This window comes from Carassius gibelio, chromosome A24, assembly GCF_023724105.1.
Source record: "Carassius gibelio isolate Cgi1373 ecotype wild population from Czech Republic chromosome A24, carGib1.2-hapl.c, whole genome shotgun sequence".
In the NCBI taxonomy this organism is placed as follows: Eukaryota; Metazoa; Chordata; class Actinopteri; order Cypriniformes; family Cyprinidae; genus Carassius; species Carassius gibelio.
This window is the reverse complement of record NC_068394.1, coordinates 9,192,918-9,218,073: the sequence shown is the minus strand read 5'-3', so window position 1 is coordinate 9,218,073 and position 25,156 is coordinate 9,192,918. Positions and strand designations below refer to the sequence as shown.

At 40.0% G+C, this 25,156-nt stretch overlaps 3 protein-coding genes across 4 annotated transcripts; 2 read left to right on the top strand and 1 right to left on the bottom strand.

Annotated features, from left to right (window-relative positions):
- Nucleotides 1–7,015, bottom strand: LOC127946448 (V-type proton ATPase catalytic subunit A). The gene is made up of 15 exons (XM_052543033.1): nt 6,873–7,015; nt 5,331–5,438; nt 5,034–5,162; nt 4,713–4,927; nt 4,140–4,277; nt 3,899–4,050; nt 2,826–2,988; nt 2,637–2,745; nt 2,425–2,547; nt 2,218–2,332; nt 1,975–2,038; nt 1,632–1,835; nt 1,451–1,545; nt 1,180–1,351; nt 1–645 (listed from the first exon to the last, which is right to left on the bottom strand). The coding sequence occupies exons 2-15, from the start codon at nt 5,410–5,412 to the stop codon at nt 553–555; spliced, it is 1,854 nt and encodes a 617-aa protein (XP_052398993.1). The 5' UTR covers nt 5,413–5,438; nt 6,873–7,015; the 3' UTR covers nt 1–552.
- A 2,964-nt stretch (nt 7,016–9,979) lies between these two features.
- Nucleotides 9,980–14,960, top strand: LOC127946483 (N-alpha-acetyltransferase 50). Of its 2 annotated transcripts, none has more exons than XM_052543080.1 (5): nt 9,980–10,349; nt 12,219–12,352; nt 12,824–12,943; nt 13,184–13,250; nt 13,430–14,960. In XM_052543080.1, exons 1-5 carry the CDS (start codon nt 10,342–10,344, stop codon nt 13,605–13,607), a joined length of 507 nt encoding a protein of 168 aa, XP_052399040.1. In that variant the 5' UTR covers nt 9,980–10,341; the 3' UTR covers nt 13,608–14,960. The 2 variants fall into 2 exon arrangements, with proteins under 2 accessions (XP_052399040.1, XP_052399039.1); XM_052543079.1 differs by having other exon boundaries at nt 9,983–10,349; nt 12,216–12,352.
- A 272-nt stretch (nt 14,961–15,232) lies between these two features.
- On the top strand, nt 15,233–24,722 carry LOC127946149 (basic helix-loop-helix domain-containing protein USF3-like). The gene is made up of 7 exons (XM_052542480.1): nt 15,233–15,369; nt 15,974–16,058; nt 16,161–16,225; nt 16,697–16,728; nt 16,826–16,908; nt 17,012–17,105; nt 17,303–24,722. Exons 3-7 carry the CDS (start codon nt 16,179–16,181, stop codon nt 24,133–24,135), a joined length of 7,089 nt encoding a protein of 2,362 aa, XP_052398440.1. The 5' UTR covers nt 15,233–15,369; nt 15,974–16,058; nt 16,161–16,178; the 3' UTR covers nt 24,136–24,722.
- Nucleotides 24,723–25,156: the final 434 nt, after the last annotated feature.

Here is a 25,156-nt window from a genome sequence, read left to right as displayed (position 1 = left end):
TTGTAAACTTATCCATTTTTATTTATATTTTTCCAGGACTCAAATACATTTTCACATGAGCAATGAAGGGGAAGTGTCCTCAAGAAAATAATATACAGGACAATACTGCAATAAACATCCATACCAAAAACAAGAAATATGTTGACAACAATTTAAACTGTAAATATTCCAGCAGTAAATATAGCGAATCTCTCAAGTCATGTCTTTCAGTCTTCTGTACAGATAAAAATAGCACAATAATTACATCCATTTTTTCAATAATAACATCTATGTCTATAGAGAGGATGATCTGTAAAATATAAAGAACTGGGGCAGAGCAGAGGCTTTGAAGAAGATCATACAGGTTGCACATATACATAAATGCACACACACACACGTGTTTGGAGACACCTCAAGAACACTAGAGCATCCAGAACATCATAGCATGAAAAAAAGCAGTGGAATGTATTCGACAGCAAAAACACAAAGGAAAAAGACATCGACTGTGTGTGTTTGTGGGGATGTGGGGTTCTGCTGCCCTGCCCTGAGAATGATGGCTAAGCTCGGACTCTTTTAGTCTTCCAGTGTACGGAAGGAGTTCTGCATGTCTTCAAGCAGCTGCGCATACTCCGCTTTGATCTTCTCCTCTCCCTCTTTCACTGGGTCCTGAAATACAGATACAGATATTGAAAGACATTAAAAATTACTATATTTATCTATTTATCTATACAAATGCAGTATCATTTCTTTTTAAATGTCTAAGTCTTTTCAAACTATCCCAGTCAACGAATAGAATACTTAAAGCTGACAGCACGCTAAGCTTGGACAGAAAAATGTATTTTATCATTACAAAAACAACACACTTCAGCTTTAAAAATAATACCAAGACATAATATTCAGTCTCTAGCCATATAATGTGATTAAACTTCACTGTTTGGCTTGTTCACAACACTTGTGAATGATCACTATGAAAGAGGAACCAAGCTATTGGCAATCCAAGATAGTGGGAGTCATAATAAATCAAGTGGTAGAGCAGTGGCACCTAGCTGGAAACATCAGCAAACTTCCAAGAGGGCAACAACTTTCCTTTATTACATAAAATAACTTGTTAAAATAATTTCATCAATGTGGTCAATGGTTTAGACATACTTTAGGCATGATTGATTTGATCAACACACAGACAATGTTTACGTCCTGTACCTTGAATTTCATGGAACTGATCCTGTACAGAATTTCTCCCATGTGCTCCCGGATCATGGCCCAGGTGATCTTATTGTCACTCTGTGCAGTGGTCTCTACAGCATGACGTGCCATATCATAGAACGCAATCATGTTGGACAAGATACCCACTGTCTTATAGAATGGACAGAACCTGAAAATGATACATTTAGCATTTTATACCCACACGGTCACATTTAAATGTCATGTGACAAGGCAGTTAAATGATCCTCAGCTTCAATCAGATCAATACCTGTCATAAGGCGTGTATCCATTTTGCTGCAGGAAGTCATCTTTGATTAATTTGGCAACTTCCAGCGTGATCTTATCCGTTTCAGCCAGTGATGCCTAAAAAAATTAATTTTTTACCACTGAAAAATACCTGTAATAATACCTCAAAAAGTAATGTATTTAACATGAACCCACAAACTCACCTTCCCTACAAGCTGCACAATCTCAGCCAAGTCTTCCTCTTCCTGCAGGATCTCTTTGGCTTTGGTACGCAGCGGCACAAATTCAGGGAAGTGCTTGTCGTAGTACTCGTCCAGTGCTCGTGTGTACTTACTGTAACTGATGAGCCAGTTCACTGAAGGGAAGTGCTTTCTCTGAGCCAGCTTTTTATCCAGACCCCAAAACACCTGGAAGAGGGAACGTGAGGAAGGATCACAATAACAAAAAGGACTTTTACACTGTTTATCTCTGGAAGAAGAACAAATAATGTTATTCTGCTATGAACCAGTGTGTTAAGACCGCAGTGTGAAGGAAAACTTCGCGTACTTGTACAATACCAAGAGTGGCAGATGTCACAGGATCTGAGAAGTCACCACCAGGGGGAGACACACTGCAAACAAAATGAAACAAAACGTATCAACGTAAAAATAAAAGCTTGAGTGAGTCTGCCAGACAATTCATGTTAACAGTAACAACAGCAGTCATAAATAATAAAATCAAAACTTTACCAAAGCAAACAAGCAAATTATGGAGTCTGAAGAAGAAAAAGCATCCAAAAGATCTACTTACGCTCCCACAATGCTCACACTGCCCTCTCTCTCGGGGTTACCAAGACATTTAACTCGACCAGCACGCTCATAAAATGAGGCCAGACGTGCTCCAAGATAGGCAGGATAACCGCTATCTGTGAACACAAGCAAACAAACGTAAATTTACTTCAGAAATTGTAGCTTATAACATTTGCTGTCATGCCTGAGATGGTCACAGCACACGTACCAGCAGGCATCTCAGCCAGACGACCGGAGATCTCCCTCAGAGCCTCTGCCCATCGAGAGGTGGAGTCAGCCATCATGCTCACATTGTAGCCCATGTCCCTGAAATACTCCGACAGCGTGATTCCTGGATGGAATAAAGACCCATTAACGGTTTCAAACAGCTGCTAGGTTTTAAAGCACACACCTTATTATTGTATCAAAGCTTCAACGAACCTGTGTAAATAGAAGCTTCTCTGGCAGCCACGGGCATGTTGGATGTGTTGGCAACCAAAGCTGTTCTCTTCATGATGCTCTCCACTTTCCCATCCACCTCCATGGTGAGCTATAGGGCAAGAGAGGTGTCAGTCACCCTACCATCCATTACAGTGTTTGTAGTGTTGGTCCATCGACAGTGCTATTCACCTCAGGGAAATCTCGGAGTACTTCAGACATTTCGTTACCACGCTCTCCACAGCCTACATAGACGATGACATCACTGTTGGAGTACTTAGACAGGGACTGAGAGATCACGGTTTTACCGCAACCGAAAGCACCAGGGATGGCTGTGGTTCCACCCTGCACACACCTGTGAAATCAAACAGTCCATACTTAAAGAACTGTTGATCTATCAGACATTTACACTACTGTTCAAAAGTGTGAAAGCAGTTAATACTTTTATTCAGCAAGGATGCATTTAATTGATCAATAGTGACAGTAAAGACATTTAAAATGCTACAAAAGAATAAATTTAAAAAAAATTATCATAGTTTTCTGAAATATATTAAATAGAACAAAGTCTCTTATACTACCTGAGGCTGCATTTATTTGATCAAAAATAGTAAAAAATAAAGAAATAATTATACATACATACACACACACATATATATATATATATATATATATATATATATATATATATATATATATATATATATACACACACACACACACACACACACACATGTACATACACACACACACATATATATATATATATATATATATACACATATACATACATATATACATACATACATACATATATATATATATATATATATATATATATATATATGTATGTATAATTATTTCTTTATTTTTTACTATTTTTGATCAAATAAATGTAGCCTCAGGTAGTATAAGAGACTTTGTTCTATTTAATATATATATATAAAAATGTATTTATTTTCATAATTTTGATCAAATAAATGCAGCCTCAGGTAGGCAAAATCACTAACAAATGACCCCAAATGGAAGTGTTTATATGTAATGTTTAAAACATCCCCTTTTACAGTACTTCTACTGTACTACATTTTTCCCTATAATTATTAAACGCCCCCAGTTCTGTTGATTAATGTTCATGAAAAGTCCTATATTCTTATTAAAGGATCCTTTGGGGAAAATTAAGCTTTAGAAATGAATGGTTTGTCCAATGTGTCATCTGAAAATTGAGCCTATTATTCTGAAAAATTATCATTTCACAGAGCGTGACTCACGGAAAGAGGGCGTCCAGTACCCGCTGACCAGTCAGCAGAGGGTGATTCGCAGGAAGTTTCTCTGTGACTGGCCGGACCTGACGCACGGGCCACACTTGCACCATGGTGAACCTCTCTTTTACCCCCTCAAACTCCAACTCCAACACCACATCCTGACAAACACGCACATACACACTGACTTCTGTCACAGTAACTGTCATTTGACTGTTTTTGAAAAAGATTAACACGTTATTAACCTCACCGAGACATCGTAGTTTCCAGCTGGTGCGACGTATGTGACAGTTCCTCGGCTTTTCGGTGGTAACATTATTTTGTGTTTAATAAGAGAGTTTTCAAACACCATACCATAGATATCACCTCCAGTGACGTGACTGCCAACCTGGACACACAAACAACAGCTTTGTACAACATACCTTTAAAAGGGGTCATATCCTACTTAATATTTTTGTATTTTTATTATTACTACATTTATTCTCATTTATATCCACTAATAGCATTAATAAACTATGTTTTGATGTGTAAATTCGTTTGGGATCCTTAATAAAAATATTCATGCTGTAGGTGCTACACAAAGCCAGGAAAGACGGTCATGTTTCCCAGATTTTCATAGTACGATGATCTTTTTAAATCGCAAAAAGAATACAAAGCATGTTAATGATATGCTCATGATATGACCTCTTATAGCTCCTAAGTAATTTATTTCCTTCTTGGAATCTGAAAGAATGTTAAATCGTAACAAAGAAAAACATCACAACCAAAACTAAACTTGAAAACCATCCATAATTGTGTAGCTTTAAACTAATCTTTCACTTACTCGCACACTCTTGGATGGAGAGAACTCCCATTTCAGATCACGGTTAAGGGCACCAATGTTGACTCCTCTAGGAATGTAGATACTTTGGGTGAGGTCATTGATGTCTTTGAGGGGACGCTGAATACCATCAAAGATGGAGCCCATGATTCCTGGTCCTAACTCCACAGAGAGGGGCTTCCCTGTGCGCAGGACAGGGTCACCAACCGACACACCAGCTGATGAAAGCTCAGGAAAACTACAATACTATTTAATAGATTCTACGCACTGCGTACAACAGCAACTACAGAAATTATGTACTGTACTAAGGTAAGAATAGGATACATGTCTCTTCATAGACCTGAATGGTGGCCATGTCACCCTCCAGTCTAATGATCTCTCCCACAAGCTCACTGTGGCCCACTCGCACCAGCTCATACATGGCAGCTCCTGCCATACTGGAGGCCGTCACCACTATAACACAATTAGGGAGTAAGTAATGGGATCTTCAAAAACTACTTGTGAACAGTTAAAGGTTAACAAAAGTTTTACACACACACACATTTTTTTATATGTATAAATATATGACATAATAATCCAAAATAATAAAATAAAAAATATGACATCTGAATTCCTACTAACCAGGTCCAGATACACCGTGCACATATCCAAATTGTCCCTCCCGCTCCTCATCTCGGATCTTGGGAAGCTTGGAGAAGTCCATTTTGAATGTGTCTGATAGAAAATGAACTTAAAAAAAAAAAAGAAATAAAAAAAAAAGCTTTACTATCTGGACTTATTTCTACACTTTTGAACATTGTGCACAATACAAAAGCTGCACATGATTATTGTGTTTCATGTATATACTCATATACAGGTACCATAAAATTATACATTTGTTTAGTGTGTTATTTTTCATTTTAAAAGGTTTTTTTTTTTTTATCAGAAAGATTTGCAGTAGTAACAATAGCAACTTCCTGGACAGGAGTTCGTCAATTGTGTAAAAAAATATATATTTATACAACATTTATATACAGCACAAATATGGAACACAGTCACATGACCAAGGGCACATGACACTGACTGTAAAACAGAAACCATGTGAGGAAGTTGGAAAATCAGTTGACAGTTGAGTAAATCTGGATTTTGTGGAATTGTAGTGGTCATTTATGACAGACCAAATCATTTTTCGTTGAGAACCAGTCAACTAAACACCCGAAATGGTCTGTTATAAAGCATTGCATGACACTGACATACCTTCCTTCATAAAAATATCCATCTTTATTATTTTGCTATTCAAAACCTCAATAGGAAGAGGAAGGGGAAACGTCCAGGTTTTTGTGAATTTACAATCACATGATGCTCCTATGACATCTGGGATTACTGGGGGGACAAAAGGTCCATTTGGTTTTAAGTATGTTCATATCTGAATATCGACCACAGGCGAAAAACTGACTTCAGTCAGTACAGAAAAATCCTTAAGAGCATGTTGTCTGAAAACCTAGCATGCTTTTGTTAAAAGGAAAACAGCAGGCAGCCGTTGCGTCAAAACAAGTGAGCTGCCTTCTTACCTAATGCCTATTTGTGTATCAAATATCACGATCCCGAAATACAATCCTCTCTACAGTCACAATGATGAGAGGACTAAATAAATGAATATTCTCCAGATGTATTCAAAGATCGTTGAATGTCTGTAGCTGCTGTACGCACTGGATTTCGAGCTGCGAAGAGATGCTGCATGATCACATGATCACGAAGCTGATGATAGAATTTGACCTTTGCTGGAAATCGAAGGTAAGTTTTGTCTCCTATTAATTAAAGCGAGTAATGTAATCCATTGCACGTGTTCGTGAACACTCAAATTCATTATATAGGTAATATACTGAAATTCACCAGCAATTTGTTTAGCATCCAAGTGGGTTGTTATTCTCAGTGAAGCAGGGAAACGAACATCTAACGATTCTTATGAGCTGCAGAGGCGAAGCGAGCAATGATTCAGCGACACCGTGTACAGCTGTAAAATAAGCTATTATGTGATTATTAAAGAAAAAACTACAAAGAGAATCTGAGAATATTCTTATAATCATATTTTCTGATTGATTAACCTAACAATACACCTCTGCAGTACAATGCTTTCAGCATAAAAAAAAATATAGGATTATCATTTCAAAGATTAGTAAATACCTCAAAAACCGAGACAGTACTGTGTCCAGATCCTTTGGTGAGATGAGACGTAAGGAACGAGAAAAGTCACCTGACTTCATTCAGTCGTTTGCTGTCGTCACATCACGTTCTCCCTCGGCACACTGAACAAGCGTGCGCAGAAAAACTCAGTATCGCCCCCTACTGTGTGCTGAAGTACTGTTACTGTGATTTACCGTATGAGAGAATTTAAAGATGTCTATCTTTAATCTATATATCTATCTATATATGCTGCCTTTGAAAATCAGATGAAGGTATCTCAATAGACAGGTTGTGACATGATAATTGTATTCAGATGTACATTGTTGTGTGGTATCTTCATGCGCCAACTTGCCTACAAATTCACTGCCTGACAGGGCAGCGAGGTAACAAGTCAACTGCAAAAAAAGCTTTCAGACGCAGCTGTTTTCCAAAACGTTCAAATCCACCTCAGAAAAATCATGGCTGCCATGAAGTGTTGCTCCAAAATGAAGCGTTGTATTTGTTTTTTTTTTACATGTTTAATTTGTGACGCGGAAGTGCTTTCCAAGGAACAGGACATTTTGCTCCCTACACAAGTCATCCATTTGAAGCTGTCTCACTAGAGAGTAAACCCAGAGTCTAGAGCATATTCGCCCTAACTGTAAGTCAAGAAATTTGCAATCTAGCCATTAGCCATTCTACTTCACGTAAGTAGAATTTAGTAGAATCTGTGTACTAATGTAATTGTATATTACAGTAAATTATATATACGAAAAACACGAAACCTCTGCAGCCGATTTCCACTGGGCAAACCTTGAATTTCCATCTGCACTTCTCAGCCTCAGCTGCCAGTTCAGTGTACTTAAGTCTCTTGCACTCAAATGCCTCCTCTACAGCAGCCTTCCAAGGAACGGTAAGCTGTATGATGTACACAATGTGGAGTGAGAAGGACCAGAGCACAAGATCTGGTCTGAGGTTCGTTATGGTGATTTCTGATTTTCAAACAGAGCCTTTGGTTCAGATTTCCAATCACAAGCCCCTCCGAGCTGGCCGATGTCAGATAGTATATGGGCTTTAGCTGTCTTTACACCTTCTCGGATGAACTCCCTTGCAAATGAAGGATGGACTGATGTAGGAGGCAGGGCATTAATTTTTATCTGTCTAACCCCCAAGGTAGCTGCTAGGCATTTCAAAACGTGGTTACGCCACCAAATATAACAGCCTTGTGACAAGCTTGTCTTGCAGCCAACCAAAATGTGTTTGAGGTTTGCGGGGGATGGACAGAGGGGGCACGTCGGATCTTCTCCATACCACTGGTTGAGGCTGATGTGAAATGCTTCCATACCCATCAGCTCCCTCCAAGAGAACTTTCTCCTCTCAACTCCCTCCCATATCCATATCCACTGTCCTTGCTTAGCTTGTGAGACAGCCTTTGCACATCTCGTCGCTTGCTCTTGCCGATGCATCTCCTCGACAACCAGCCATCGGTGCTGAGCTGGAGCTGCCCTATGCCACGATGGTCTACTCTCTCCAAGGCCAAGGTCTCCTCTTACCTATTCCACAATACCAATAATGTATCTGCGCCTGAGGTCTGACCTGGTGAATATCTGAAGTTGGATTCAATTTGCTCTTGCAATCTTCCAGTTAGGGTATGAGTTGTTTGGGAAACACATGGGTCTATATTTATACACTCACCTAAAGGATATACACTCACATATAAGAGCAACTTTGACTGAAATAACCACTCGTTACAACCGAGGTATGCAGCAAAGCATTTGTGAAGCCACAACACGCACAACCTTGAGGCGGATGGGCTACAACAGCAGAAGACCCCACTGGGTACCACTCATCTCCACTACAAATAGGAAAAAGAGGCTACAATTTGCACGAGCTCACCAAAATTGGACAGTTGAAGACTGGAAAAATGTTCCCTGGTCTGATGAGTCTCAATTTCTGTTGAGACATTCAGATGGTAGAGTCAGAATTTGGCGTAAACAGAATGAGAACATGGATCCATCATGCCTTGTTACCACTGTGCAGGCTGCTGGTGGTGGTGTAATGGTGTGGGGGATGTTTTCTTGGCACACTTTAGGCCCCTTAGTGCCAAATGGGCATCGTTTAAATGCCACAGCCTACCTGAGCATTGTTTCTGACCATGTCCATCCCTTTATGACCACCATGTACCCATCCCTCTGATGGCTACTTCCAATAAATATGGAATTTATTGCAGGTCAACTATTAAATGTTTCACTGTCAGCACCTGGAACACGTCTTTATTATTGTATTGAGTGGGGGGGGGGGGGGGGGGGGATCACCAATAAGGAGAAAAACACTGTGGATCTGATTAAGAGGATTTCTGGTACAAATGCTGCACAAGTCAGCATTGAGAACTCAAGAAATGTATCAGGGATGGTGAGAAACAGATTTCTTAAAAATCTAATAAGGGGCAGTATTTCACAAACACCATGTTTGAGGACACAGAGATGTCCATTAAAAAGAGAAAGGAAGAAAGAGAGAGAGAGAGAGAGCGAGAGAGAGAGAGAGAATTATAAGCAAAATATGACATGGAAATAGAAAACATGATGGACATACTGGAGAAAGAGAAAATAAAATCAGATGAGGAAAGAATGGAAATGGAGAACCAGATCACAGAAAAAGAGGAGACTCCCAGTAAAGAGTTTGAATAGAAAGTAAAGACGAGAGGTGGAGGACAAAAAAAAATTAACATTACCAAAAAATGTTGAAGAGATGCGGAGAGAGATGGAAAATCAGGGGTTGCTGCATGGAAAGCAGCAAAAAGAAAAGAGATTAGGATTAAAAGAGAGAAAATAAATGAACAAGATCAACAAAAGCTTAAAGATGAGCAAAAGGAGGAATATATTATTGCGCATATTTTAGACTGTATACAGGGATAAGGGATTACAAGAGCAGCCATTACATCCAAGGTACTTTGATACAAAGTATCTTTATTTTTCAAGAAACATTTAATTTTGTCAAAAGATTATTTTATTAGGATTAAAATAGGACTTATATTTTCGGGGCCCAGCATTTTCTAACGTAATTTCCCGTTTTTCTGTTTCCTGTTGTAAGTGGTGAAGGTTGACAGAATCAGCCTCTCAGAACTACCGTTGCCAAATCCTCCGTTTCATCAGCCATCGAGTAGTTGCTTGTGTAAAGTCCTAACCCCTTTTACAGGGGCTAAATGCGTTCTTATATCCATCTACGTTACATTAAATGACTTATATTTCAAAACATCTATAAAGTCTTTTAATTAGGTTCTCAGTCGGATTTATGTTGTTTACGGTGATTTAATCAAAAAGACCTGGCAACCTTCGGCCACAGCAACAGAGGCAAATGCGGACCGCTTAGCTAGTGTGCTAGCAGCATACATGTGGAGGGGATCACATCCCAAACTCTGCCCAAATTCCCCTTTAGACCAAATACCACCAACTGCCCCTGTATCCCTCACAACCAACGTGTTTCATTCAACATGAAAGGGTGAGTAAACAACTACGAAGGATCTATTCGTCTCGAGTAAAGTTTTCCCTTCTCTGTTCGCTCTTTTTTCCAGCAGGGGGGCAGTGGAGTTGGTCTAATGCTAACGTTAGCTGCTAGCTCTCTGCGCGCTTAATGTGGAGGAGAGACATTTGCGCCGCATTTTCACACCCAGCCTCTACTGCCATCTCTTTTTTTTGGCCATAGTTCCGATAACGTTTTAAAATGCCTATTATAAATGCCTATTATAATCTAGCTTCAGATCAAACCATATGCCAGTAGAAATGGCACGATTTAAATCCGTGCCAAACTGGATCGTGTGTCGAATCTAAATCCAAAAATGTTGAGTCAGTCTTCAAGTTGCTATCTTGGTTAGCCAGCCACGTTTATATTCCTACAAAATGTTCTCTCGTGGATCCTGAGGGCGTTAAAACTTGTTGCTGTCATGTTAATTTTCACATGTGTGAATATTTTGATGTAAAAGTGAAGAGATGAGACACACGTGATGCAGTGCGTTTAGCAGCATTGCATACTGAAAATGACAGTTCTTAGGGTTTTTACACTTCATGAAGGCGGTTACTTAAAGTTTGGCGTATGAAATAATACAACAAATGTTGCGTTATGACACTGATGCGTTAATATTTCACAAGTGATTTGCCTTGACCATGTTTAAAGATACAAATTAAGTGACGTTGGCTATAATTCTATATAAATACCTTTCGTCATAAGTGTCGCTTTAAATTCACTTTAAAATGTACATAATGTACCACAGTATCCCACTTCTTAGAGGGCCTCCGACAGTGCACGTTTATCTGACACACCCATTACAGGTCTCTAATGTGAATCAGGTGTGATTGATTAGAGAACCATCTAAATGTGTATTTTTTTGGTGGGGAGCAGGAACAAGGTTAAGGGCTCCACAGTTTTAACATTCTGAAATTGTTGAGAATGTCATTTAATAGTATTTATATGATATGTCATGATTTACCCAAAAATGGGAGACTTTATCTCCACTCAAGCTTGCAATGCATTTAAAGTTCATGATTGGGAATCACAATGTTTTATATAGTGTAATGTAATGGTCATCCTCTGTAAACCACATTTAGGGCCCAAGTTTTTCTCCTGTCACCACATACTGGTTGTTTAAGTGCAGCGGTGGTCACATGACCAGCAGCTGTTGTGTTGGTGCTGGTGTTGGGCTTCTGCGTGCTGACCTATAAATACAGACTTTACACACTGCTAGTTTACAGCCAAGCTGACCCAAGACATGTTTTGTGAAAGAAAATACTAAATGGGGATACACTGATATATAAAAAAAAGTTATTTTTTAAATTAAAATTCTATTTAAGTGATGTGACATACAGCCAAGTATGGTGACCCATACTCTGAATCCGGAGAGCAGTTGGGGGTTCGGTGTCTTGCTCAAGGGCACCTCAGTCATGGTGTTGCAAGCTCGAGACTCGAATCCACAACCTTAGGGTTAGGAGTCAAACTCTCTAATCATTAGGCCACGGCTTGCCCCTAAATTCCCCCCAAATTCCCCCCTTATAATTTCTCTAAATTAAAAAAGAAACTAAAAATAAGTCAGTTACTTTAAATGTAATTGTCAGCACATTTTGATAAGAGTACAGAAACTGCATATTCATTTTGAGATTTTCTAAATATTACAGTTATTAAATTCCTTAAATTGACTTTTAAAATAGGGAAAATGATAAACATGCATACTATATATCCAGTATCGATTGATAACGGATTTGTCACCAATATATTGTGTATTCCTGCTAGTAAAGCTGTTATTTTTAGAGACTATGCTCTACTGATGGTATAGCATCTGTGCACAGCTAGTTGACCATTCTGCTTTTGTTCTAGTAGCCGGATCGAGTTGGGGGACGTTACACCCCACAACATTAAACAGTTGAAGCGTCTGAACCAAGTGATCTTCCCTGTCAGCTACAACGACAAGTTCTACAAAGATGTTCTTGAAGTAGGAGAGCTCGCTAAGCTAGGTAAGAATCAAAGCTTCTGTGACATCCTGTTGATTCTTTGGATATTAGTCATAATGTTCAATGTTGTTCAAAAGTTTGGGTTGATAAAATTGTAATGCTTTTGAAAGTCTCTTATGCTCACCAAGGCTACATTTATTTGATCAAACATATAATTGATAAAACAATAATATTGTCAAATATCAGTACATTTTAAAACAACTGTTTTCTATTTGAATACATTTTAAAATGTAATTTATTCCTGTGATGGCAAAGCGGATTTTTCAGCATTATTAAATGTTGAAAACACAAAAAAATAAAATAGCAATTCTATGAACTAGAATTGTTTTTGTAACATTATAAATATCTCTTTTCACTTCTGATCAATTTAATGTGTCCTAATTCTTACTTCTAAAAATATAAACAAACTTGCTGACCCAAACTTTTGGACAGTAGTTTAAATAGATTCCTGCTCACCCTGTGAACCTTTTACAGCATATTTCAACGACATCGCAGTTGGTGCCGTTTGCTGTAGAGTGGATCACTCTCAGAACCAGAAGCGACTCTACATCATGACCTTAGGTTGTCTAGCGCCTTACCGCAGACTTGGCATAGGTGAGATTACTTTATTGGACCTTTTATGTGCTTGTGTGTCCTCTTTTTTTTTTTTTTTTTCAAAGGGCTGAAAGGGGTCAGATTCCTTTGGATTGAATGCATAATTACATAATCAGATTATTGTCTGTGAGTGATGCCTGACATGAAGATTTCTATTATCGGCTAGAGCAGTGATGTTTGAATTTTGTCATTTGCACATTTTCCCGTTACTGATATTTATCTTGCCATGTTTGTTTGAAGGAACAAAAATGCTGAACCATGTGTTGAACATTTGTGAGAAGGATGGCACTTTTGACAACATTTACCTGTGAGTCTGAAGACGGTCTTGTGCTTTATTTGTTGTGAAACCTCCATCTGTGTCTCATTCACATAATGTTTGATGTTGATTCTCAAGTAACCACTTAAAGTCTGCTGCAAATGAATGACTGAATATTTATGGAGTCTTCTCTATGCTAAAGTAACGGTTTCTCTTTCATGTCTCCGCAGTCATGTGCAGATCAGCAATGAGTCTGCAATTGACTTCTACCAGAAATTTGGCTTTGAGATCATTGAGACAAAAAAGAACTATTACAAGAGGATAGAGCCAGCAGATGCCCACGTTCTTCAGAAAAGCCTGCGCAGCCCATGTGCGCCCCCAGCAGGAGAGCTGCAGAAAGCCGACTAGGGATCGAAGCGTGACACCAGATTGGTCTCTTCCCCCAAATGGAACTGTAACCGATGCCCCAGGGTTGACACACTCACCACTTTCTTCAGAGGACATTTTAGACAGAAAAAGTCAATGACATATTTGCTGCATTTATTGTGCAAAAACTTTAGTCCCCCCTCAATTGTTTTTTTTTTATGTTTCACAATTTAGAAAGTTAAAATTACATGGAGGTTTTCAAGCAGAATCCATAAGTGCTCCAAAAATCTGCTGACGACTTATTGATCTGACACAGTGAAGGTTAAGTTTTCAAAGCATACTGTTTGCATTTGTTTTAGATTTGTTTAAGGAAGGGGACATAGCTTTGCTTGGACAAAACAATAGAACTAAAGAGGTAAAGTCTTAAAAATATGACTCGATGCGCCCCAGCTGGCAACCTTGGAGTGATTGTTTGAATCGTCTTAGGGGCACGTGGGATCCACAGAAGTCCATCACCCCGCCACCTGAGCCCTTGGACACAGGGCAAGGGAATCTACTGGTGGCTGGGACCTCCTGCTTCACCATACAGGCAATATGCAGCATTGGAGGGTTGCATATGATGCAATGTCTCTTTGTGATGTCAGCCGCCTCAGTCTGAGTTGAGGCTATACCAGTGAGGAAATGGAGCATAGAGCCACCACGAACAAGAGTGGTACAACTGTTTTTAGTAAGGGGGAGATTAAGAAGAGTAAACTCCACTTGTTTAGGAATGTTTTGTTATTCAGCCCATTATTTAATATCCCCATCTTTTTTCCTCTCTTTTTTTAATTTGTGGATTGAGTCTGGGCTTTTTCTAGGGTTTGCAGTAATGCTGCTGGGGAGATGTTAAGGCTTCAGATAACAAACAGGAATGGCTTTTTATGGGCCTTTACGGTTTAGTTGTTACAGTGAATGTGGTTCTCTAATAATTTCTAGTCCACCAGGACTGAAGTTAGTTTATTAGAGTTTTTGATGGGAACATTTAATCTCTCTCCTCCTTGCCCCATTACCTGCCTGTGTGTTACTAGATTTGAATCCTAGCTTCTCACTTGTTACTGCAGCAGAGATAAATCCCCCCACGATACAACAGTTAAATTTCAGTGATGTTCACTGACCACCACCTATTTACCATACACAATGTAGGAGTGTTACAGGTTAGTTCTACAAGCTGTTTTATAGGACTTACAGAACCAGATCCCAGGAAAAGCCCTGACTCAGTGCATGCCAGGGAAGACATGCCCTCACCATTGTAGTAAAAGCATGTTTTTGTTCCTCCTTTATTTGGAAAATTTTATCTTTTTCTGGAGCTCTATATTGTATGACTTTTGAACCTCTAAATAAAAAGTACTATTTGCATTTTTTTGTTTTTCATTATTTTTGTGGACGTTAATGTTATTCAGCATTCAATGTTTCATATATATATATATATATATGTGTGTGTGTGTGTGTGTGTGTGTGTGTGTGTGTGTTTTTTTTTTTTTTTAAGTAGTTACAAAGTCCACAAGACTTGGGACACTAGCAACAAACATTCACGTTTCCTGCGTTTTCTGATAAATTCATCAACAATAACGCCCCTCTAGCACGGATTCGTGATCTGATTGGATACAGTCTCATCCGTCTTCACTGTGATTGGACAGAACAGAAGTCCCGCCTTATTGTTTTGTGACTGATAGTTTTAATGCTAGGTCAGAGATGGAGTGAATTGTTCAGGATCAACAAAGTTTTGACGGGGTTATCGTCAACTCAAAGGATGGACAAGCAGTCGGTAAGCCTTTTTTAAGTGACAGACCTGCTGATACGTTGTGTTAAAGAGATTAGTGATGCAGTTAGTAATCGAAAACCATGTTGATGAATTAGCCAGTTAACCACTCAAAACATCTTTGTACCTTAAAGGCATATAAAAGTAGACAACTAAAATGTTGCATCGTAACAAGTGTACAGTTAGCTATACTCTCCTCCCTCTGTGTTGTATTTATTTTCTCTATTCCGGCTCAGAGCTAACACAGATATTTCAAAGCTAACAAGCTAAGTGTGTTAGCCAGTTCACTGTTAAAGAGCTTTACATGCTAGTGCTGACGCATGAGTCAAAGTGGCTTTCTTTTACTGTATTTACATGCATTGGTATTTTTATTTAATATTCTCAATTTAGGTGTAGCCTGTATTTTGTCTGTGTTGCTAACTTCTTGACATGAGTTTAATTCCTAGTTACTATTTTGAGGACTAGTAAATAGTGTCTTCCTACATGTAAAAATAAAGAGTCAGTGACAATCTGTGCTGAATATAGAGGAGAAGCTGTCAATGGCTTTGTCTCACAGTCCTGTTAGAGCTGTTGATGTAAAGTTTAAAGTTTTCTTTTCTCTTTATTGCAGTTTTTTATAGAGCATATAAGTGCCTGGATCTATGCTCTCCAACACTGAGCTCACACAAATTATAGCTACATGTTAGTGCTGGAAGGTAATTTTGCATTTACCCATAACCACAGCACATCCTCTTGAATATACTATAAGTTGCATTCTTTTCAAGTAAGATTTTGTTCATTTGTTTTGGTATTAACAGGCTGTAAAGTGTGCCAGAATGCCGGAGATAGTACAGAATCAAACAAATAACCCCAAACCACCACGGTACTGATCAGTTCCCTTCTTAAATCGTATATTAAATGTCATGTCAGTTCTGATTGAAACCAGTGAATTATTCCTTTATTAACTTTACAGTTTTGGGGCTATGTTCACTTTATGGGTGACACTTAACAATAAGGTTCTGTATTTTAATGTTCTGTAATTTAATTATTTTTATGCATTAAATGCAATAGGTAACAATTTACTACATTATTCTAAGTTAAATTTATTGTTGTATAAATTTATGTTAGTAAATGCATTATGAATGAACATGAAAATGGAAAAATGTGTAAATTAACATTAAGATACATTAATAAATGTTCTTATAAAAATTACTGTTTATTTTTAGTTCATCATACCCAGTGCGTTAATGTTAATGAACTGATTCTCATGGGAATGTATTACAATTTTATATTTATAAATCTTTTCTTTAATTAAGTTGTTTATCATTTTAAATAATTTTCTGTGAAATATTAGGCGGAAGAAAAACAAGGAGACCCATAATGCAGGTGAGAAAACATTATGGTAAAAATTAGTCAAACGGTTTTTGATCTTATTTGAATATTTAATGAATATCTTTTAAAATGTATTTCCCTTAAACATCAGTGGAAAGACATCGTAAAGAGAAAATCAATGCAGGTATAAATCGGATTGGAGAACTTTTGCCATGCTCTCAGGCCTTGAAACAGGTAAATGTGTAATAGAACTAGATACTAAGCACACTTTTAAAAGTGCTGTTTTTTATTGTTTCAACAGAGTTTTCACTTTGTAATATCTTGACTCTCTTTATAGAGTAAAAATATGATTCTGGAAGAGGCTTTTCGTTACATCACTGAGCTAAAGTGTCAAAATGATGAATTGCTTAATGGAGGAGACAAAGTCCAAGGTGAGCGATGACTTAATTACATTAGTTAATTGTTTAAATGAAGTGCATTTACATGTGATCCATTAACATTTTACTTATTCCTAATGGGGACATGGTTTTATGGAGATAAGTACTGAATTAAATGCCTACCAATGCATTCTTTGTAAGCTTATGAGCAGTCATTAATTTTGACATCTCTGTTAAATATATCTCTGCAGCAGAAGAGATAAAGCGCTTACGGCACCAGCTGGAGGACCTGCGCAAGGAAAGTGCTCATTATATTGAACTCCTCAAAGCTAATGGCATCAATTTCCTGGATGACCCCACTATACACTGGAAAGGGAAGCAGCGTTGTGCAAAAGTAGCCAAAGTCACTCCCACTCACTTGATGTCAAAGGGAATAATTGTCTACTCCAATGACAACAACTCCTGTCCCACAAGCAAAGTCTCCATGCCACCAAATCCCGTTTCTCATCTTGATAAACAACCGGCAAATGCTGTAACTGTCCAACCTGCATGTGATATTACATTGGGTACGGGCCAGTCTGTTGGTATTGGAGCACAAGTTAATAAAGTTGTAGTCTCCTCTGCTTCTTCGCACATACCTGTAGCAACTCTTATTCCTGCCGTATCAAAACCATGTCTTACAGTCTTGGAACAGTATTCTCCTCTGGTGCCTGCTACTCCAAGATTAAACCCTCCTATGAATTACATTACTCTTCAAGGTGTATGTCCACAGCCTGTTGTCAGAACCCCAGTCCATCCACAACTTCAACCAGATAATCCAATCCCCAGTCTCACTTCTGCTACATGTCCAACCACGCCTCTCAGACTTCAGCATATGCTTAGCCTATCATCAGTGCCTCAAGTTGTGATCAGTAACTCTGTGGTTCCTGTTGCCGCACCTACTGAAATCCAGTCTGTTAGTACTATCTTACCAGCAAGCTCTACCCTTCTTAGAACCAGTGCAGCTAGTAGCACTCAGACTACTTGGACAACACTACAGCTTGCAGGAAATACAGTGCAACCAGTCTCTCAGGCACTCATCACAGATGGTGCCAGCATTTCACATAACCTTCAGCAACTTTCTATATGTTCAGCTGGGACAAAACTTCTTGAGGAGCACTCTACGATCCATTTGCAACAAAAGGCTCCTGTACAACTGCAAGCCCCAACACCATCAGGCATTCCTTTTCAGCCATCTGGGCCGAGACCTCCTCAGATATATTCAGCAGTTGTGCCATGCCCTCAGAGAGCAGTAGCACAACAGTCTTCAATTGTATCATTGCCAGCCATTGTATCCCAAGCCGTAGTGGTCCATCAGCCTGTTGAAACACAGACAGCACAGTTGACCCATCCACAATCAACTGTTCGGGCACAACCTGCATTATTACCAAAGCCTCAGCTCAACTCTGCTCTAATGACCACCTGCAATCCTACTCTACAACCTAAAACTCCAGTTCAGCCTGCTCTGCCATGCCAGCCTCATTCCCATTCTACAGTGGTGCCCCAAGCTCAGTCTGCCATTGTGCCTCAACTGCATCTCAGTGTTGTGCCTCAAGCTCAGTCAGTCATCAATCCACCAACTCAGCCTGCCCTTGTGCCTCAACCACAAGCTGCCACACTGCCAGTGTTACAGACAATGCAGTTATTGCAGGTGAGTTCTGAGGAAACACCAGTGGCTGTCACTTCCTCTCCTCCAAGTAACTCACACGTTGTTATTCTGCAACAGGGAGGCTCATGTCCAGCACCACAGGTTCTCAGAGAGGATGTCACTAGTCAGCCACCCTGCCAGCACATTGTTATAATTCAGGCACCTACTTTGACACCTGCACCACAGAGTCATCACACTGCCATTGTGTCAACTGCAACCCCAACTCTATCCAGTCAAACAACCCCTTCAAACCCTACCTGTACAGGTAGCATGCAGGGAGCTGGTACAAAGCAGTTGGTACATATTCTTCCACGGCCCTCAACCCAATTGCAAGCACAAGCACCTCAGACTATCACTGTGAATGGACAAGTTTATGTTCTGCAGCCAACAAAGTCACCAGATAAGGGAAACTCTCAATCTGGTCAAAGTGTAACTCCGATACTTGAGCCCACCTTTGAGGAACCCACTTCCGATGTTGCCATGAATTGTTTAGGTGCTCTAACTAATCTTAGTCAGAGCATTTCAAAGGTCTCATGTCAAAGCAATGTTCAGATATACTCCATTACTCCACCTTCGTACACTACTGTGCAACCTCTTCCAGTGTGTGGTTCAGAAGTCAGCACTTCTACTGAAACTGTTCTTTCCTCATCTGTAACTTTACCATCAACTGCTGCTGGCAGTGCAGTTAAAATTCTGCCAAAGAAAGGTTGTGGAACTACTGGAAATCAAACCAGACAAAACTCTGTTAGGAGAACCAAATTGGTTAAACGGAAGGAACCTAAACCTGGGCATAGTTTGCGTAGAAATCATGTCAAGAGTAAGGCATTTGTTGCAAATGATACATGTTCTGAGTTATCCACTGTAGCAAAAAGTGTTGATTCGGTTAGTTTTTTAAATAAAGATACAGTTTGTCATGATGTTGACACACAGGGAGGACCTGCCCCAAACAGTGTTAGTTCCACCTGCAGTAGTTCTGCAATCATTAGTGTTAGTTCTTCCAGTGAAAAATCAGCAGACAGTTCTGTCACGCCTTCAGTAAATGGATCTATTGCCAAGCTCACATTGGCTGGTGGAGAAATTTCAAAGACTAATGTAAAATCTATAGATGATGTCCACCTGCATAACAGTATAACAGTTAGTAGTATCAGTACTGTAAGTTCTACTCAGGGTAATTTGGTTGTTTCTACAAATTGTGGCAGCTTGAGTAAAGAAATCTTTATTCCAGATGTTGGTCCCCAGCTTAATTGTTCAGTGGTTAGTGCTGCTCTATCTTCACAGTGTAGCTCTGTGGATACTGCTGTAACTTTGTCAGTTGCCTCATCAGAAATTCATGTTAACTCTTCATGCAGTCTGACATTTTGTAGTGAAACTAGTAAACAGAATAAGGTGAGTAGCAGTCATGTTTGCACAAGCAGCGAAGGCGGATCAACAGAATCAAGACCCAGTTTTATAGAGAGTTCCCCTCTGCTGATCACTGTAAGCTCTGCCCAAAACAATTCAAAAGATAAATCTGTTAATTCAGACCTTTGTCAGCCTCCATTACCAAGTGATGTATCCACACCAAGTCAAACATTAGGCATCAGTGCTAATTCAACAGAGGGTGGGCCTATGGTTTCCATTATGGCAAATCAGGCAATTTCACAAACACAAAATAAGTTTGCAATAAGAGAAGAGTTGACTGACTCTTCTCAAAATCAAACATCATTTATTTTGCCCTCAACTCCTGGACAAGACACTTCTATGTCAGCACAACCTATTCATCTTCCAGAAACTTCTAGGTTATCGGACCCTTTCAAGTCTTTAAAACGACCATCCACAATGAAAGTGTCTGTGACAACCAGTAACCAAGGGAATTGTGCAGACTTCAAACTGCCTGAATCAAATATGAACATAGAATCTGGCAAGGATAGACAATCTGATGGTGCCACAGAAAAGGGTGTGACAGAGATAGGTGCTTTTGCTCAAAAAGAAACAGTTCCTCCACAACAAATATGTACATTGGAAAATGATTCCTTTGATCATCCACTGGGAACCAATAGACAGACTGATTCGCCTCTTGCAGGAGGTTTAGGTGGACGAGGGTTTTCTGTTGCATCATTGCTTCCAACATGCCACAACATTAATGCCTCTTCAAGTTCATTTGGTGCTTTCAACTTCACTTCTGAGCAGGCAGAAATATTAGCAAGAGCCATATTTGAACAGGACAGCCCAGGCAAAAGGGCTGCAGGATGTAGTGTTGACAGCCCAACAAGTACTACTGCCACAGGGTGGGACCTTCCAAAAATGCAGCCAGCCCCTTCTAACAAGAATAGTGTGACTGACCAGCAGGTTAAACTGACAAAACAGGCTGATTTACCCGTGTCAGAAACTTCATCTCAGGTCTCTGCTCGAGTTACTCAAGTTGAGCCTTTAGCCAGCAGTACTACTGGCATCAGACTTCCACAGAGCATAGCTTACTCGCAGTCTGAGCCTAGTTCTGTCACCAGCCTTAATGTTAATAACCTCATCAGACCAAGCTCTAACCAACCTTATCCAGGATCACCTAATCTTGCACAGCAGGTTTCTGCTCCGTCGTCAGGAGGTTCTGCAGTTATGGTGACTCAGTCTTCCTCACAAGTTCCCCGAACCTGTTCTGGCCCTACTCAACCTAATGAATATGCACCTTTAAAGAATGCTCTGATGCGAACCCATGTTGGTATTGGAATGGTTGAACGTCATCAGAAGGATATGCCAAAAAGGTCTGCCCAAGATGACCTTATTCTCCCAAATAAGCGTTCAAAACTGTGCCCAACAGGGAATGTTGCAAGAGGGGACATCAAGGCTACAGATCACGTGCAAATGATGGTTGGTCAGATGCCTTCAAGTACTTCTGCAGTTATGCCAAGAAATCACTCTGATGGTGTTGGTGCTCTGTTTTCTGGTAATACTTTCATGAACACTGTGCTCCGCCCTACAGAAGGACACTGCTCTACTCAGGTGCCAACACATGAGCAAACACATCCAAGTGTGGTGCACCTGCAGCAAGGACACACTCAACACAATGCACTGCAGTCTGGGCAGAAGTTAGGTGGAAACCCCTACCTCAAACATCAACAACAACAAGAACAAAGGCACCTTTACCAGCTTCACCATCACCTGACACAACCAGAATCGCAGATCCACAGTATTCATCAGAGGAATCTGCTGCAAGACCAGCACGTGCAAAAAAAAAGAGGAGTGGTGCGTGGTGCGCAGACCGCACTAAATGTTGGTTTGCAGAAACATCATTTGGAAAAGAGTGGCGTGCAGCCTCCTCAGCAACACCAGCAACAACAGCATCTACAACAATCCCAGCAACAGCAACAACAGCACCATCAACAGCAGCAATCACAGCAACAGCAGCAAAAGGCACAACAGATTCAACAGCAGCAACAATCACACCAACAGCAGCAGATGCCACCACAGAATTCACATTCACATCATCAGCATCTTCAGCAGCAGATTCAGCAGCAGCACTTTGGGACTAGACAGGACAAAAACTGTGAGGCACAACAGGCAGGTCAGAGGGCACATCAAAACAATCACTTGGGTCAGCCAGAACGTCCATCTGGACAGGATCATGGGGCTGTACAAAGACTAATGGGGTCTCGTTCAATGGAGCAGCAGCAGTTGACCTCTCAGGCTAATAATTCTGTTTCGCGTTCTTCGGATCTTGCTTGCACTTCATCACATCAGGAGCGCCACCGTCTTTCTAGCTACTCAGCAGAGGCTCTGATAGGCAAGACTCCTCCTGCTACTGGTGAACAACATATGGGTGTGCACCTGCAAGCACCTCGAAGCAATGCACAGGACCAGTCAGAATTGCGAGGTTATGTAGATTCATCACGTGGTAAAGGTAACATTACTCATAAATCTCAGAGCAGGATGCCACCTGATCATGCTAATAACACAAATGCCCAGAGAATACCAGATTGTGGACCTTTCAAGGCTCTGGTTACTGCGCATCAGCTAAATAACTTTGAAGTGCAAGTGTCTCGAAGTGGTGAGATGTCCAGCAAGTCTGTACCTCAAATCCAGAGAGGTCCTCAGCCACAAACAGGATTTAGAATGGGTATAGGGCCTTCAGGAGATGGGCGTTCACGTGGAACATATACAGGTCCGCATCATGTTGCTCAAGGTGTACACATTGGAGCAGGATTGACAAGAGAACAGGAGGGTTGTCACCAGAGCTTTATGCAAAGCCTTTTGGGACCTCATATTCCTGAACAAAATGGGCACCAAAGGGCAGCCCAAGGCTGTACCCCAGGGAGTATAGAATACAACTGCATTCCTGGGACCTCTGCTGGAGAACTTCAGGCTAAATCTTCTAGCCCTAATTTGCACCCTGCACAGAAAGCTGCTCCCTTACATCTAGGGGACAACAACAAAGGCCATATTTCTCAGGTCAGCACAAATTTGCATGGTCCACCTGTGAGAACAGGTCCACCCCATCCCCCAACACCACACAGCAGTTCAGACACAGGACGTACTCAAGGCTCAACCAGGTCACTCTCTGTTAGTCAACGCCACCATCATATAGGACCAGATCCACAAAGCACAAAGATTCGTCCAGGAGATCGACCACGGTCAGGCAACTTGAGACCTGGAAATCCTTTTGAACCAGAAAGTTCTTTGCCTCTTCCATCAGGTGGCGGAGTGATCCTTGGCCGTACACAAACAGGAAATGAAGCTAGACGAAGTAGCATTGTGCGTTTCATGGCAGATGGTGCACAGGTCAGTAGTGACAACAATTTAGTGTCCGATCGCTGTGCTGTGTCTGAACTTACCCAGAACTTTGGCTTTCCTTTCATTGCTGAAGGAGGAATGAACCCACCACCTCCCATTAATGCTAATGCATCTTTCATCCCACCAGTCACACAGCCAGGTGCCTCTCGCACCCCAGCCCTCCTTCCTGTGGAACCTCAGAACACTTTACCTTCATTTTATCCCTCATATTCCCCTGCAGCTCATCCTAGCCTTCCAAGTGAGATTCCTTTACAGTATTTCTCAAACCAGATGTTTACAAGTCCAAGCACTGACAAGAGTGGCGGCAGTGCACCACTGAACAACCGCTTCGGTTCTATTCTTTCTCCCCCTCGACCTGTGGGTTTTGCACAGGCCAGCTTCCCACTTCTCACAGATATAACACCAATGCCAATTGGGAATTCTTCAGGCATCACACCTCATTTATCCAACTTTAACCTGACCTCTTTGTTCCCTGAAATTGCCACAGCAATGCCTCCTGATGGATCCTCTATGTCAATGTCACCTTTATTGTCTCTTGCCAACACTACTTCCTCAGATTCAAATAAACAATCTAATCGCCCAGCCCATAACATCAGTCATATCCTAGGTCATGATGGGACGTCTGCTGTTTAAGGTTTTATATGGGTTTACATCCCTCACCACATAATTTTTTTGCCCTAATCTCTGCATGGGATTTGTAGTGGATGGCCGTGGTGTAAAGACTTTTAATTCCTCAAAAGCAAATAAATTGTGTAATGTTCTCAACTCCCAAGTCAGGGTAACTCTGGAACTAAAGGGGCAAAGTAAAATATTGCATTATGTCTGTTATCCTTTGGTTGGTCTTTTGCTTTCTTTGTTTGCTGATAATTTGGGCTGTCATGGTTCTACATGATGTAAAGCTTGTCTTTAGTTTTCTTAAGAACAGCTCACATTGTTTATTAAGAAAAAATAATGTTTGTATGTTCTTTTACTTTGTAGCAACAACAATGAAATGTTAAAGCAAATTAAAGGTTACAATTTAGCATTTAATGCTACAGTAGATATATCTGAGCTGTTTTGTAAAGTATCAGTTGTTTTTCAAATGTTTAAAAATAATTTTCCATCTTTAAAATGTTTTCCTGCAGAAAATTCCAGAAGAACTTTCACCTATTTATGAAATTGGATGTGTGGTTTGTAGGTATTTGTAAAAAGGAAAAATTACTAAAGTTTCTAAGTTAAAACGTTTGTTTCTGACTGACTTTTGTGACTCGTTGAGGACAAATGGTAATTTTTTTTTCTTCCAGATTGCTTGTTTTAGCATGTTAAATCCACCAGATGTCAGTACCTTTCAAAGATTTTGTCATTAAACTTTGACATTACTTCGCGTCAGTTAGATGTAAACTACTGCTTTAATGCTTAATGCTGTGAAAAAAATAAATAGTCAATGCCTGTACTTACATAATGTAAGCCAAAAGAGCCCTGGACACTTTAACCACTTTAGGCATTTAGATATGAAGTACACCAGTGGTTATTTTGCTAGTTAATTCTACTTCTGTGAATTTGAGAGGATACATGATCTTGAGATCAGCTGGTTAAAAGTAAAAAAGTGACTCAAAAAAATTTACTGGAAAAAAAGTGTTACTTACAAATAATAACCATAACCATAGAAAAGCAT